The sequence below is a fragment of the Takifugu rubripes genome, chromosome 8, assembly GCF_901000725.2.
Source record: "Takifugu rubripes chromosome 8, fTakRub1.2, whole genome shotgun sequence".
Lineage (NCBI taxonomy): Eukaryota > Metazoa > Chordata > Actinopteri > Tetraodontiformes > Tetraodontidae > Takifugu > Takifugu rubripes.
In genome coordinates this window covers 2,284,586-2,299,027 of record NC_042292.1, presented here as the reverse complement: position 1 = coordinate 2,299,027, position 14,442 = coordinate 2,284,586, and the positions used below count along the sequence as shown (strand labels likewise).

Here is a 14,442-nt window from a genome sequence, read left to right as displayed (position 1 = left end):
TGAAAGTAAACTGAATATAAAACATACTGAAAAATCCTTATAAATTACTAATGAACTTAATGCAGGTGTGCAATCCCTCCCTTGCGGGGGACTCAGATCTACTTTTACTGCAAACCAAACTTCACTCTCCTCTGCAACTGTTTATCTGATAAGTTCACTTCAGCCTTACTAAAACTTGATGGTATGAAAGCTGATTTTTTTTCTTGTTTCCAAATCTACATTATCCAAAGTTAACAGTTTTTCACTCAATGTTGTTAGCTCCTACGTCTTCCATTCCTCCCAGGTTAAGTCTGTTTCATCCTCGATGAATCGCTACCATTCAAATCTCACGTCAATAACATAATCTGGTCTGCATATTTCTACCTATTCAACATTAATCATTCCCTCTCTGAAAGCACATCGATACTCATCCACAGCCTTGTCACCTGCCATACTGACTAACTCCCTCCTCTTTGGTCTCCCTCAAAAATCCCCCATAAGCTTCAACTTGTAAAAATTCTGCTTGTCTAATTACAGAACCAATATAAAATCCTGTGCATCCTATCAATAAGGCCATCCTGGCCACTCACATCCTCTTCCTCTAGCCACCTCCCCATGCCCCTCTCCTCAGCACCATGGGGAACATCTTAAAACCCACCTCTTTATAAGGTGGGTTTTAAAACTCTCTTTAATTACATTTTTTAATATTATGCTATGCTGTTGTTTTTATTTTTCTGCTGTCCAGTTCATTTTGACCCTCTGTATTCTCTATAAAGTGTCCAGGAGTGTTTAGAAGGGTGTTTATAAATGGAACGGTTTAATTATATTACTTAAAAAAATGAACAATGTCGGTTTTAGATATCATAAACCGATAGCCAGAGGATGCATTTGTGCTCCTCGCAGCTAGAATAGGCACCAGCACGGCGCGATCAGGGTCAAAATGAACAGAAATTGGGTCGGAATATGGACCGCCGTCATGGACCTGTGCTGATGCCATGCGGTCGCTAGGGGGAGCTACTGGTCTGGCGTCACTCGGATGTTGTGAGGAAAAGCGACGGGATGGCATCGTCAAACATTCCAAGAGTTTGTCCAGCACTGAACTGACTGCACATCGAGAATGTGATACCTCAAGCGACGTCGGCCCCCTGTCTACTTAGACCTTTGGAGTCACCTTGAAACACTGGTGGGTTTCCTGGGTTATCCGATTCGTGTTCTCTCCTGAGGGCAGGTCTGGCTAGCAGAGTGGCTAATTGCTAACCAGTCGAGCAGCTAGTTTCACCATAGTTATTGTAGCTTTGACTTAAGGTGATGCGCGCTAACATGACGCAGATATCGAGTAGAAAGTGTTCAGCCTCCAGCGTATTTTGGTTTTCATACAACCTACGTGTCTTGTCATTGTGGTGCAGACGACGCGACCGGTGTGTGAAAGCGAACGTATGTACTTCTGTTCCAAACCCGAGCTAATGGAGTGGGGTCATGTGTCTCGGGCAGGAGTTTCTATGGCCTCCGGCTGATGCGCACAGCGATGCGGCACCACTGGCTGCTCCTCGGGGCTTGTGGCTGGGTGTTGCTCATCCTGATGTTCGCCAGCAAGTTCATCAGCTTCAGAGCTATAGATGGTAGGTTGTCGGTTCAGAAATCTTGACTAGATTATACTGCTACGTGTGTGACTCCCTCAAACGTGTGTTTTAAGATTATGGAGATAAGCTTGGTGCCCATAGTTGGACCGTGCCAGGCCCAAACGGGGCTAAATCCGCACCTGTTTCAAGCCCCAAACATTTGAAATTAGGTCCAGGCCCATCTGATCAGGTAAGAGGCTCAATTTTTCTTCAACGTCATGTTCTAGCGTGTCTAGATACACTGTCATGATAAGAGATGTTTTTCTTACAGCTTCCAACGATACCCCCGGATTTAGACTGGCATTCGGTTGCAGAGGAGAGGATTAACTTGCTCTCTACGGCATGTAAAAACAGTACCCTTGGGAATCTGACGCACATCTCCATCAGTAAGTTTGTCCTGGACCGCATCTTTGTCTGTGACAAACACAAGATCTTGTTCTGCCAGACCCCTAAAGTGGGCAACACGCAGTGGAAGAAGGTCCTGATTGTGCTCAACGGTAAGTCAGTGGGGGATAATTATGTCCACAGTCAATATCAACTATAACACGCTTTTAAAACATCCACAGTTATGTACGTCACATATAAATGAATAAATATAAAAGTAGGATAAAAGACTCGTACCACGTTACAATCCGTGGTGAAATTTTTTTTTTTTTTTAAATGGAATTTAAAAATGTGTCTAACATGTAATGGCAGATTGTTCCATAGTTATTAGAATTTGAGAAGGTTCTGCCCCCTCTGAGCTATGGCTTAGATTTGGTACCTTCAGGACCAACTGTCCTGAGGGACCGGGCAGGAGAGTACAGGTGCAGCAGATCAGGGCGGATCAAAACCATTGAAGCATTTCAAAAGAAATAGTCTTAAAACAAACTCTACAATGCTCCGGCAGCCAGTGGAGAGAGGCCTTCAGAGATGGAGTTCACCTTCGCCAATTGTCATACTACTACCCCAATTTGGGGATTTATTTTAAAATCACCGTCCATCTTAAAGCCCAGGATTTGCTGTTGGCTTGACCTATAGTGCTGTGACGGGCCTATGTCATCTAAACATAAAAGAAATCCTCCTCCTATGATATATCTCATCAGCAAATATGTTCCAAACACATTGATTTATAGAGCTTCAATGCAACATACACATAGTTTTTAACTACAGTTTAATATCTCTAAAACTATTGAGTATGCTGTCTTAATTTAAATGAATAATGTTCATGCTGACAGGTGCGTTCTCCAGTGTAGAAGAGATCCCAGAAAACCTGGTGCACGACCATGAGAAGAACGGCCTGCCTCGCCTCTCATCGCTGCCACCCCGGGAAATCACCCACAGGTTGGTCGACAAACGATCCTGCCCTTTAGGCATGACTTTTCACCTTATTTTGTTTTTGTCTCAACAGATTGAGCACTTATTTTAAGTTCCTCATCGTCAGAGACCCTTTTGAGCGCCTGATTTCCGCATTCAAGGACAAGTTTGTGAAAAACCCTCGCTTCGAGCCGTGGTACAAGCACGACATCGCTCCCGCCATCATCCGCAAGTACCGCAAGAGCCACCGCTACAGTGACACAACCGCTTCCGGCCTTCACTTTGAGGACTTTGTCCGTTACCTGGGCGACGTGGACGGCCGTCGCAGAGTTGACCGGCAGTTCGGGGAGCACATCATCCATTGGGTGACGTACGCAGAACTGTGCGCGCCGTGTGAGATACACTACAGCGTGATAGGTCACCACGAGACTCTGGAACAGGACGCTCCGTACATCCTGAAAGCAGCAGGTATCGAGCAGGTGGTGTCCTATCCGGCCATTCCTCCTGGCATCACCCGCTACAACAGGACAAAGGTGGAAAGCTACTTCTCAGGCATCAGCAAGCGCGACATCAGGCGGCTCTACACTCGTTACCAGGGCGACTTTTACCTATTTGGTTACCCAAGCCCAGACTTCTTAATGAATTAAAGTCTTTACACTAATATCATGATATTTTTTTCTTTGTTTGTTTACAAAGACAGAGGTGTGCCACAGCCAACTACAAGGTCTGTATGCGGTATGTACACACGTTTACGGTGACTTAAACGTGCTGCCTTTTCTTGGGATGCATAGTCGTAGTTGGACATGTGCCAGCTTTTAAGTTTTTTGACTGCAGACAAGGTAAAAGCAGTTTCAGAAGAGACACGAAACTGCAGGAATTCTCTTTTTGTATGAAGATCATGCGGCATGAATTCCTGATGGAGTGCAGCTGGGGAGAAATCATTTATTCTTACATGCATCTATGGTCTGTGGCTTTATGAGCCCGATTTGTCAGGGATACAGGTCTGTTGACCCTGTAATGGAGCTATTTTACTGCACTGTTTAGTCCTGTCAAGGATGACACTTCACCTTTGACCTGTTGTGTCTTCTGTGTATCTTGCCGTCATTCTAGGTGAGATGGGCTTCATCAGGGATATTCTTGCACAAATGGAGCAAACAAAATAAAATCCTCACATATTGGACCACAACACCTTGTAATGATGCTTGAGCTACAGTTGGCTTGGCCGTTTGTTACTGTGAGACAGGAAATAACGATTTATTTTTTTTGTCATGTGGTTGCTTTACACCCACACTGTAGCTATGGTCTGTCTTTGAAACTGACAACACTTTTGATGTCTTTTATTAGGAGGCTGAAAGGGGGGTTTGAAAGAAACGGTCACTGGATTTTTACATTAATGTATGTCAATGTTCATAACCTGACTTGCTACTCAATTGAAGGACATGCTAATATTTATAAATGTATGAGGGATGATATTCCCTTGATTTGTTTTGGACATTGTATATTCGTGTATATAACACGAGAATTACCAGTGTAGTATGTTGTCTGATTGTTGGTGCCAAGTGTCTGTAACTACCTGGTAAACTGGTCACAAATCTGGTTATTAATACGTTTTGTTAGGATATAAAATATCTCATTAAATAATCGGTTGCTGTATATATTACAGAGAAAGCAGGATTTACATTAATCTTCAATTTCTTATTTTTGGTTTATTTGCATATTGTCACTTTGTCCTACAGTTACAGGAACTGACCACCAGGGGGCGGCACGTACTGTCTAAATTGCTTAGCTTTGATACAATGAACCCTGATCTACTTGACTCAGATCCACTTTTGACTCAACGTAGACGTTGTTGACGTTTGAGTTCTGGTAATAAGGGCAAAACACGGATATCATTTCCCAATAGCGAATATCTGAAACCAGTGAAGTGGAACAGGAAATCGGTATCACTCGCATAAGATCATCTTAAGGTAGAGGGATCTAATTTGATTTAGAGCGATTAAGATTTAGGATACTCAAGTACTGCATTGACAGACCAAAGATGAACTTTAAGCATGTGTAAGTGAGATTGTGTCCCCCATCCTGCCTGACTGGTTTGTCTTGTTCACTTTGTTTAACCAAAACATTAACTGTAGATAGTCAAAAGGCAGCGTAGCATTGTGGGTAAGGAAAGGAAAATTGAGCGGATTTAAATGCAGACTATATATTTGAACTTAAAGCAACTTAACTTAAACAATAGGAAAAGCAGCGGGGCCCTTGAGCTACACACTAAAACTATGAAGAATGGAACATCTCATTAAATATTTGAATCTTATAGAATTTATGAGGAAGAGGCAGAAGGGATACGTTTGACTTGGTTATAGGCTAACTTGAGGTTGGTATAGGATCTGGTGTGAGAGTTTTTCATTTTATACAATTAACTTATACTCATAAGGGTTTATACTCATTTTTAAAATAATTGTCGCACCCTATTTTACACAGATCTGCATAAAAATACAATGGGTTTCAAAGTGGGGGTTTTTTCCTTTCTATTTTTAGCGCATGTGCACATGTCCAAGAAAAGATTATGTAGGCCTGCTGTTGCCTGCAGTGTGCACATACAGGACCAGCACTTCTCTTTTTCATTAAGGTGAACAGCCACACACCAATCTGCCCCCTAGAATCAGTATATTTGAATCTATACAGAGGATTTGGACGAGTAAATTACCCAGAAAAGCACAACTGGATGTATTTTCCAGACTCCAATCACATGTATCCTGGTCTCTTTGGGCCCACTATGTAAAATGGGACAAAGATTCAGTAGGAAGGGCACTGTGTAATTTGAAAATTGTACTGTGAACTTACGGAGCATCACTCATGAGATGGCTCACTTGCCACACCCATGGTTACCAACACCGAGCCGCCATTGGATTGTGCGCATGCCCGTGAGAATCTGCGCGGAGAGGATGTATTCCTTCCACCTGCACCCTCGGCCAGTGTCACTGGTATATATACAAACATGCAGGCCAAGATATGGTGGTAGTGTTGCAGAAGATCTCGGTGAGCAGGGCTGATGTGTGGAGGCCCACCCTTTTTGCTCGGTATGATGCCGACCGGCTTCCTGTGTTTGTGCTGTTCTCGAGCAGCCTTCCGTCAAGTTAGAAAGAAACAAATGGAAGCAAAGCGGAAGTGGGATTGAACGACTTTCAGTATAAACGGTAGTTCAATGGATAATGGTTTACAGTAATCGACATTCCAACAATAAAAACTAAAAAAGAGACAGTTAATTCACGATCCTAGCAACATTGTCCACAAACCTCTGCACAGCAAAATTAGAAAATGTTATATGACATTTATATTTATATGATTTTATGTTTCATTCTCGTGCAGCATTATGATTAAAAATATAAACTTAATGTACTTTGCTCCTCTTCAGAGGAAACACATTTTGAGTTAATTGTGTTTAACATCTTTTTTTATTTTTTCAAATGTTCTCTTTTCTGCCTTATGGGTAGCCCTTCTTATGATTGAAACCATTTCAAACTGGCCAGGACCTTCAAGGACAGAATAGAAAACTTGAACCCCCTCACATTCCACATCAAGGATGTTGTGAGGGTCCCTCAAGAGGAGCAAGAAGAACAGGGAACCTGCAGCAGACACCATCAGTGCCTGGGTCCTTGAACACTGCGCTGACCAACTGATGCTTTTTCCAAATCCTAGGACGGGCCTTGGAGGACGGTCCTTGTCCCCAATCTGTGAAAGCAATCCACCTTCATCCCCATCCCCAAGAGGAGCCTCCTAAGACCCTGAACCCTCCAGTGGTCCTCACCTTCCGCATGATGAACGACACGGGGAGGGTCATTAAACATCAATACCTTGCAGGACCACATCCTGGCAGAGAGGCTCCCCCAGAACACCACTCTGGATGTCCAGTTTATCCTCAAGGTTCTCAGAACTTCACAACCAAGGTCAGTGTGTGACACCTCCAGGCTGGAGCTAAACCTCAGCAAGACCAAGGAGATGGTGGTGACCAGGGGTGACATAGGGTGCTGCAGCTGTCTCCACCTACTAGCCATGGGTTACTGATGGAGTCCAAATACCTGGGGATCACCTTTGATGACCAACTGAATGTTCTCCTCCAACATCGAGGTGCTGTTGAAGAAATGCCACCAGAGGATGCACCTGCTGAGGAAACTGAACTCTTTCTCCATCAGCAAGCTCCTTCTGACCTTCTTCCACTCATGCACTCATTAAAATCAGCCTTCTAATTTTCAGTGGTTTGCTGGTTCCACTCCCTCAACCTGCAACATCCAAGATTATTGGACTTCCCACTGGGTTCCTTACTGCTGTGTGCAAGCAACAGGTCTGTGGCTTGGCTGCCCAGATCTTTAATGAGCCCTCTCATGCTCTCCGAGAGGCTGCCATCTGGTCACAGGCTGCAGGACCCAGAGAAGGAGATTCAACTTTGTCCTCCAGGCTGTTATCCACCTAAACTCTCAGAACTCTGACTCCTAGGACCCCACAAGAACTGTTACTTGCCAGTAACACTTTTATTTTATTCTGTAATCATGTGTATTTATTCTGTATTGCTACAATACATGTAAGCATACATTTAAGTGCACTGTATATTTATTTATAATGTAGATATATTTGAAGCACCCCACAATACATATGAAACTATCTCACAGTGCAATAATTTAAAAAATCTGTGTATCCTACACACGAATTGTGCTTATATTGGGCCCCTTATAGAAACTGTATACATTGTTTCTACTGTACTTTCCTAATGTAAGGTACGGTGTGTGTAACTTATGTTGGCAAATTTGTGCTGCTCTCTGCTCCCTTAATTGCCTCCGGGGATAAATAAAGTTTCTCAATCTAAATTTGATGTTACAGCACACAAACCAGTTTTTTCTAGTTTTGTTCGGCCACCCTCTTCTGCTCAGTCAACAATGCATGAATGGGGTCACCGTTGATTTTAACAGATATAAGAATGGCGTTTGATGTATGTGTTCATCTCATTTTCCCAGGTCTATATTTAAACTGAATCTGCATAAAAACGCTTTATCCTGTGTGGACAGTACACGAGAAGGCCCTTACTCGACCACTTTTGATAGAGAGAAGAAAATAATAAAAGGAAAAAAGAATAAAAATGAAAAAAGGACATCGAAGCGCATTCGTCTGGTTACGGCTGATGCTTTTATGTTGAAAGGTTTGGCGGAAGTTGGCGTTTGCAGTCTCTCGAGGTCGGTGTGGTACAAGCTGGAAGAGAGCGGACAGGAGCCCGTTGCTGCCACCTCAACATGGAGTAGCGAGAGTCCGGCGTTTTCTGCTCAGCAGCAGGCACCCCCGAGAACCATAGGCGACAGCTTCTATCAGAATATCTGCCGAGGTGTCCGCAAATGATACAGCGGCGGTCATCTTTAGTAAACGCAGAGAAAAGCTCGGCTTTTATTTGAAAAATGGCGAACGACTCTCCGGCTAAAAGTCTAGTAGACATTGACTTGGCTTCATTGCGGGTGAGTGCTTCCGAACCGAGTCCTTTTATCTAATCATTTTTCCCCCGAACACTTTTGATGGCTTTTCTTTACACCACTCGACACGTCCATCAGTCTTGACCTTAATGGGAGAGTTTGAGCCAGTTATCCGGCGCTGAAGTGGAGAAAATGACCGCTGAGCCCCAGCGAGGTGTTGCCAGTGTCTGGTTTTCCTTTGTTCGAGATGCATTTGGCATGGGGCGCAACAGCTGGCTCACCCTGCACAATGTTGTCTATTATCAAATAATGGTATTAGCAGAGGCTTTTTCCTCCATACCAAACCGTCTTTCTGTGTTTTTCCTCCACAGGACCCAGCTGGGATATTCGAATTGGTGGAGGTGGTTGGAAATGGCACCTATGGACAAGTATACAAGGTTGGTTGGAGGCTAAGCCCTGGCCTGTCCTGTTTTTATAGTGAATACTCGGGATTATCACTGGGTTTGGTTTTTTTTTTTGTGTCCCCCCCCCCCCCCCCACTCTGCACCGTTCTTGGGAACAAAAGAAGGACATTATAATGACATATCTTCCAGATGTTGTCATCAGCAGGGATTGCTCAGCTAGCCACTGGTAATGTCAGCTTGTTATCTTTAAGGAGTGAATCAGACAGGATCCAGTCTGGTGCATCATGGTTCTTACATCACCTGCATCGCTGTTAAAAGAAGGCGTGGAGGCAGGCATCGATAAATGATCGTGACTATTCGGGCGTCTGCACTCGATTCTGCCAACAAAACCTCATTTCGGGTCCTGTTTAAATCAGGACTTTTCCAGTTCACTGGATGGGAATCCTACATCTCCGGGCCATCTGCTCTTTGGTGTCGCGTTTCTTTGTTGAAATTTTTACATCGTGGGCTGTTGAAAGATGGCAAGAGTTTGCGAGGAAGGTGTATATGTTGCCAGTTTGTGGAAAGATGGGATTATCTTGGATTGGAGGAGCAACCCCACCTTCCTCGTGTTGTTGCTGATTTTTCCTAGCACAAACCCATCCCACGCATTTAAGGCTACTTAAACAGTAGCTCTTAATGCATCCGTTGAACTCACTTCGGATGAATATTCACAGAGCTGCTCCAGTGACCTGCATTCAATCCCCCTCGTGCAGTGAACTCCCAGGATCCTTCCCGGATGGCGAACACCTACACATGCAGGGGTGTGAAACGAGCTCTGAGCTGTCTTCAGACGAGCAAATTGTCATCAGGAAATGTGGCATGCTATCTTTCCACCAGATGGTTTTGAGCCAGCCACATGGAATAGAGAATTACAGCTTCTCGCCATTTTTTTTTTACCCCCCCCCCTTTAATCCCTCTCCGAATTCACTGTCCAAGGTTAATTCTATTTGCAAGTGCTGCGAATGGAGTGTGTAGATGAGAGCAGGCCTGTCAGATTAGTTTGCTGTTGACACAAAGACACAGTCGCAAACTAGCACGAGTTAAGATCAACTGACTACACGGAGCAGATGAAGCTCAGCGCTGTGTTGTGATCACTGAATTAACTGTCATATTAGCTAGCTGAATGAGCATGTGGTCTGTGTGCATGTGCAGTTGGAGGGAGGGGGCGGCTGCAAATGGTAGAAGAGCAGCTGTCCAGACAGAACCTGACAAAGCCGAGTTTGTCCTCTCACTCTCTGGGTCTCTCAATTGGACCGAGACTTGGGTCCACAGCAAAGGAGGAGTTTGTCTGCAGGGATTCAAACGCCAACTGACAGAATAATCACAAGAACCCCCAACTGAAAGCTGGGTGGGGTTTCTTCTCCCTCGGAGGCCTTTTTTACTTGGTCAAAGGCTTAAAGAGCCTTTTAGAAAACACAATATGACCAAGCCCCTTTTTGCTCTCTATTTGTGGTGACTTTTGATTCCTAGAACTTTCCTTTAAGCTTGTTTTGTTCTTGAATTGTGACCGAGGATTAGATGTTCCATCACGTGTCGAAATCATTTTTCTCTCAGGATTGATCTCTTGACTTTATGTAAATGATATTGGGGTTGTGGAGTAAATCCTAGATCCAGAGGTTTTTCATTATTTCCAGCCCATTTTCAGATTCCCAGATGATTCTTGTTACAATTGTTAGAGATTTAATGGCCCTCTTGACATTTTGGGTTTTCTCGCAATGTGGTTTGATTCTAAAGGATTCAGGGTAAATATGCTGGATCAAATTCAACAGCAATATCTTTGTGACTGAAAAGACTCTTGTTTTATGGATGATACTTTGCACTATATTGCATACATAATGTCTTTAATATCAGTGCAAAAACATAATTTTTTCCCTCTGGGATTAGTAAAGTATGCATAGTCTTCACTAGTAAAGAATATTTATGACAAAACAAGGTTGCCTTGAGGTACTTTTACATTTTTAGTATTGGCATTACACCAGAATAACATTTAAAACCCATCAAATCCAACTGTCCTAATATTTGATAAGGGCTGCCTTCCATCGAGGATGCATGGTGCATTACTGTGTTGCAGAAGTATTGGCATGTGTTCTATTGTGCACCTTAAAGTCTTTCCGCATTTGCCGGCTGCAGTGTCAGCTGACAGTGAATTTCCCTAAAGTGGGTTGAGGGGAACTTACCTATCGACTGCTCTGACCTAGCGTAAATGTGTTTCCATAAACAACACTTCCTACTTAGCGAGGAGGCTGGCCAAGGAACGGGTTGAGCAAGCTCTGGACTCCATCCTGAATTCTGTGACATTTTATCTGTATCTAACTTGAGGAAAAGAAAAGAAACACTGGATTTGTGGGCTTCCCCAGCTGGAGTTTCCCTGCAGTTGGTGGTTGTCCTGGTGTTCACGCTCATGCTACCAAATATTGGTCACTTAATTGGCAATGGGGATCATTGTTCAAAACAGGACTGTTCTCTCTGGAGTGTGTGGCCACTAGGCTGCCCAGAAATGCACAAGGCTCTCTAACTAAATCTAATCCAGAATGAAGGACTATAAAAATATGTTTTAAATGTCAAATAAACCTGGCAAAAGGATGAACTGCAGTTCCACATGGGAAAACATAGTCTTGATATATAAAGTTGTTTATGGAATATCAAAATATCTTTCCTAAAACGTCTAAATATGTCAACCAATATGTAGATTTAGATGTGATGAAGAGCGTTTGCGGCTTGTCTATTTGCATATCTGGGCTGTGTTGCTGGTGCTTCCAAGATGTTCCAACAAAGGTCTGATAATATGGCGGCCTGCTGAGGTTCCTGTGTTCCTGCGGTGCTGCTGGATGTCTCAGTGGACCGCATGCCAAGAGGGCAGCCACGACCCTGGTCAGGTGCCAAATCCAGTCGGCACAGAAGATTCAGCTGTAACTCCCAATATGAGTTCTGCTTTGACCGGTTGGCTGATTCAAGTCCGACAAAGCAAATTTAAGTGTAATGTTCCCAAATTAAGATACATTAACCCCTTCATCACACTACTTGTACAGCATATTAAATAAAATGTACTAAGATTTGTAAACCATTTGAGAATTAGATGGAGCTTTGAGCCCCAAAAGCGCCATTTGATGGCAGAATTCTTCTAACTATACAAGTACATATATAAAATACTTGCGCAACACTGCTGAAATACCCGTGACACTACTGGCAAAAGATGTAACATGTGTATGTGTGCGTTTGTAAATGCAGAATTACCTCGCCATTAATTTTACAGTTGTTTATCTTGCCTCTTTATCAGCTGGCCCTGGACCAACATGCTCCGCTGCACCCTCGGGTGCTTTAGGAATTCACCCCCCCTCAAAAAAGGCTCATCTTAACACAGAAAAGATGCAATTCATCATACTATTGGAGGCAGCTTAGACTTCCAAAATGACCATATAAAGGCAACTTAAACCATCGGAGCCCCCGATAACCTGCTTCGCTGCTTGCTGTACATCTATGGGATGTGCCAGGGCTGCAGATTCATCATGTCATGTGTCTTTGTTTCATCATACATATGTGACTGTTAACATAGTAGTTAGGATCTACTGGGGAACGAACTGGAGGGCTGAAGTTATTGCCATTTAAGATCTATTTTTCTTAAATGTGGGGCCAGAATTTGTATTATTCTTTTTTAAATAGAGGTTAGAGTGTGTGTCACTTGCTCTGAGTGTATACTGATTGAAATAATTTGAAAGTTGGTGTATCTTATTGGATCTCAGCTTTGAATATAGTGACATCCGTGAGTTGGTTATGTTTCAATAGATAAATCATTAGTGTCTAGAAGGAATCAGAAGGAGGGATTGTACATTTTTCTTATGCTGTGCAAGTAGATATTAGACAAAAGTGTCTAAAACTGCACACAGTTTTCATATAGCAGCAGCTTTAAAATTGAAATGGTTTAATGGTTTCAAACAGCAATGGTGAGCTGTTAAGTAGAAGCCTTAATCAGTTACATAATTCAGTTGACACAAATTAAAAAAAATCACTTGTGATAATCAGTGTTTAATATGTTAAAAATGGCCCAATAGCTTAAGTGAGTGATCCTTGCAGAGGAGGATTTGCCTACTTAATGACTCCTGCCAAGGTCCTGGTGATAAAGGTCCTGGGAGCCAGGCTTCTGATTGGCTGTTGGGCTCAGGTCACATTCAGGGATTGTTGACTCTCATCCACATTTTAGTCGGGGCCAGGGTCATATGTCGCCCCGCTCGCTCTCTCTCTCTTTGCATCTATCCACAAAAGGCGGCAGACACTCATTCTCTGCTCTGTGGCCGACACACTCGGCTTGTCTTTTGTCCCTCGTCCCACACTCTGACCCTGTGCCTAATGGGTGTCACAAGACCTGCTAAAGGTCCTGACTGTCCACACTGCTCCAACAAAACTCTCTGTGTGTCTGCGTGTGTGTGTGTGTGAGCACACTTGGTGTGTGTGTGCGCGTTCATGACACTCTGTAGCTCATCGAGCCACCTCATTACCAAACTGGTGTTGAGACGAGACAAGAAGATGCTACTGATTTCCTTTAAAGCAAGTAAAATAACCACTCATGTGTAAAGTCCATGATTTGATTCCCCTAAAAACCTGCCAACAATTGTAGTAGACATGTTATAGCTATTGTGTTATTACCATCCATTAAAACTATAGGTCCCACAGTTAAAAACACCTCTAAACTCTTTTAAACAGTTCTTAAATATAATTTAGGTCAATGATTGTTTAAAAAAAAGAAAAAAACATCTCACAATCAACAATATCCATAGCTGGTCATATGTAGTAGGGGTGTCCTGAATTTTAAAAACTGATGAAATATTCAGTGCCTGGTTGTGCTAGTTTCCTTTTTTCTTTCATACTTGACTTTGAAGTTCACATTTTCCTCAACGTGACTGGTTTTCTGGTCACCAAAATTGGTTTTATTGGATTCCTTTAGTCTCAGATTATTTAGGTGATCCGATAGCTGTGAAAAAGTGTTGTAACTGAACAAGGCATCGGAGACACATTTGTGTACTGTTTCTTCTAGCAGCAGCAAACGAGGCTGTGAGAGCGAAGAAGGGAGGATCTGACGCAGGGTAGAATGAAAAACAGTTGAGTTCTGAACTAAGATTTTGATCTGACATTTCTACAATATCCTCTGGTCACAATTAGTGATTTATAGCATTCTATTGTCCAAAGCCATGTTTAACCCATTGGAACATTGAATACACATGCTTGTGTGCAGCCGCTAGCAATGATCCCATTCGGGCTTTGATTCTGTGATCAATACACAGCCCTTTGAGACCTCCAGGGGTTTCCCTCGTGTGCCTGCTCATCTTAGCGCCACTTGGTCTTGTTGCAGTGTTTTTAGGATTTTATTGACATTCCAGATTTTACACTTGTAGACATTCAACAATGATAATTACTTTTCTTGGGGCTGCTGGTAAAAGTGAGCACACCAAAGAGTTGCTTCAGGACACTCCAGCAGAAGACATTGTCTGGATATTTAACTAGAAAAGTAGCTATAAAAGGGATTATTCCCTTTAAAACTTTAACCATTCATTGTTTTCATAGATGTAAATATGGTCAATATAGTTGTACTTGAATTAGCTCTGTCCTCATTTCCTCAGTGTGGCTCTCTACTCCCTCTGTCCATTCTCATTGCTATGT

General features: G+C 43.0%; 2 protein-coding genes across 18 annotated transcripts in view; both read left to right on the top strand.

Moving 5' to 3' along the window:
• The first annotated feature begins 984 nt into the window (after positions 1-984).
• On the top strand, positions 985-4,562 carry chst10 (carbohydrate sulfotransferase 10). 3 transcript variants are annotated; one of them, XM_029839749.1, is made up of 6 exons: positions 985-1,162; positions 1,386-1,598; positions 1,673-1,788; positions 1,870-1,984; positions 2,816-2,921; positions 2,989-4,562. In XM_029839749.1, exons 2-6 carry the CDS (start codon positions 1,493-1,495, stop codon positions 3,539-3,541), a joined length of 996 nt encoding a protein of 331 aa, XP_029695609.1. In that variant the 5' UTR covers positions 985-1,162; positions 1,386-1,492; the 3' UTR covers positions 3,542-4,562. The 3 variants fall into 3 exon arrangements, with proteins under 3 accessions (XP_029695609.1, XP_003966477.1, XP_011604388.1); XM_003966428.3 differs by having other exon boundaries at positions 987-1,162; positions 1,471-1,598; positions 1,870-2,095; XM_011606086.2 differs by having other exon boundaries at positions 987-1,162; positions 1,870-2,095.
• A 3,530-nt stretch (positions 4,563-8,092) lies between these two features.
• LOC101063202 (mitogen-activated protein kinase kinase kinase kinase 4-like) overlaps positions 8,093-14,442 on the top strand; it is a 31,566-nt gene continuing 25,216 nt past the window's right edge. For 9 of the 15 annotated variants that reach the window (XM_011606084.2, XM_029839747.1, XM_029839743.1 and 6 more), the window contains exons 1-2: positions 8,097-8,389; positions 8,716-8,781. In XM_011606084.2, coding sequence (XP_011604386.1) covers positions 8,333-8,389; positions 8,716-8,781 — 123 coding nt within the window. In that variant the 5' untranslated portion in view covers positions 8,097-8,332. Of the gene's footprint in view, positions 8,390-8,715; positions 8,782-14,442 lie in introns of all 15 variants that reach the window. The other 6 variants (XM_029839737.1, XM_029839745.1, XM_029839741.1 and 3 more) reach the window with 3 other exon arrangements.

Coding starts and splice junctions, on each gene's coding strand:
- chst10 (XM_003966428.3), top strand. CDS start 1,493: ATGCGCACAGCGATGCGGCACCACTGGCTGCTCCTCGGGGCTTGTGGC. Junction 2,096..2,815: donor GGTCCTGATTGTGCTCAACG/GTAAGTCAGTGG, acceptor TCATGCTGACAG/GTGCGTTCTCCAGTGTAGAA. Junction 2,922..2,988: donor CCCCGGGAAATCACCCACAG/GTTGGTCGACAA, acceptor TTGTCTCAACAG/ATTGAGCACTTATTTTAAGT.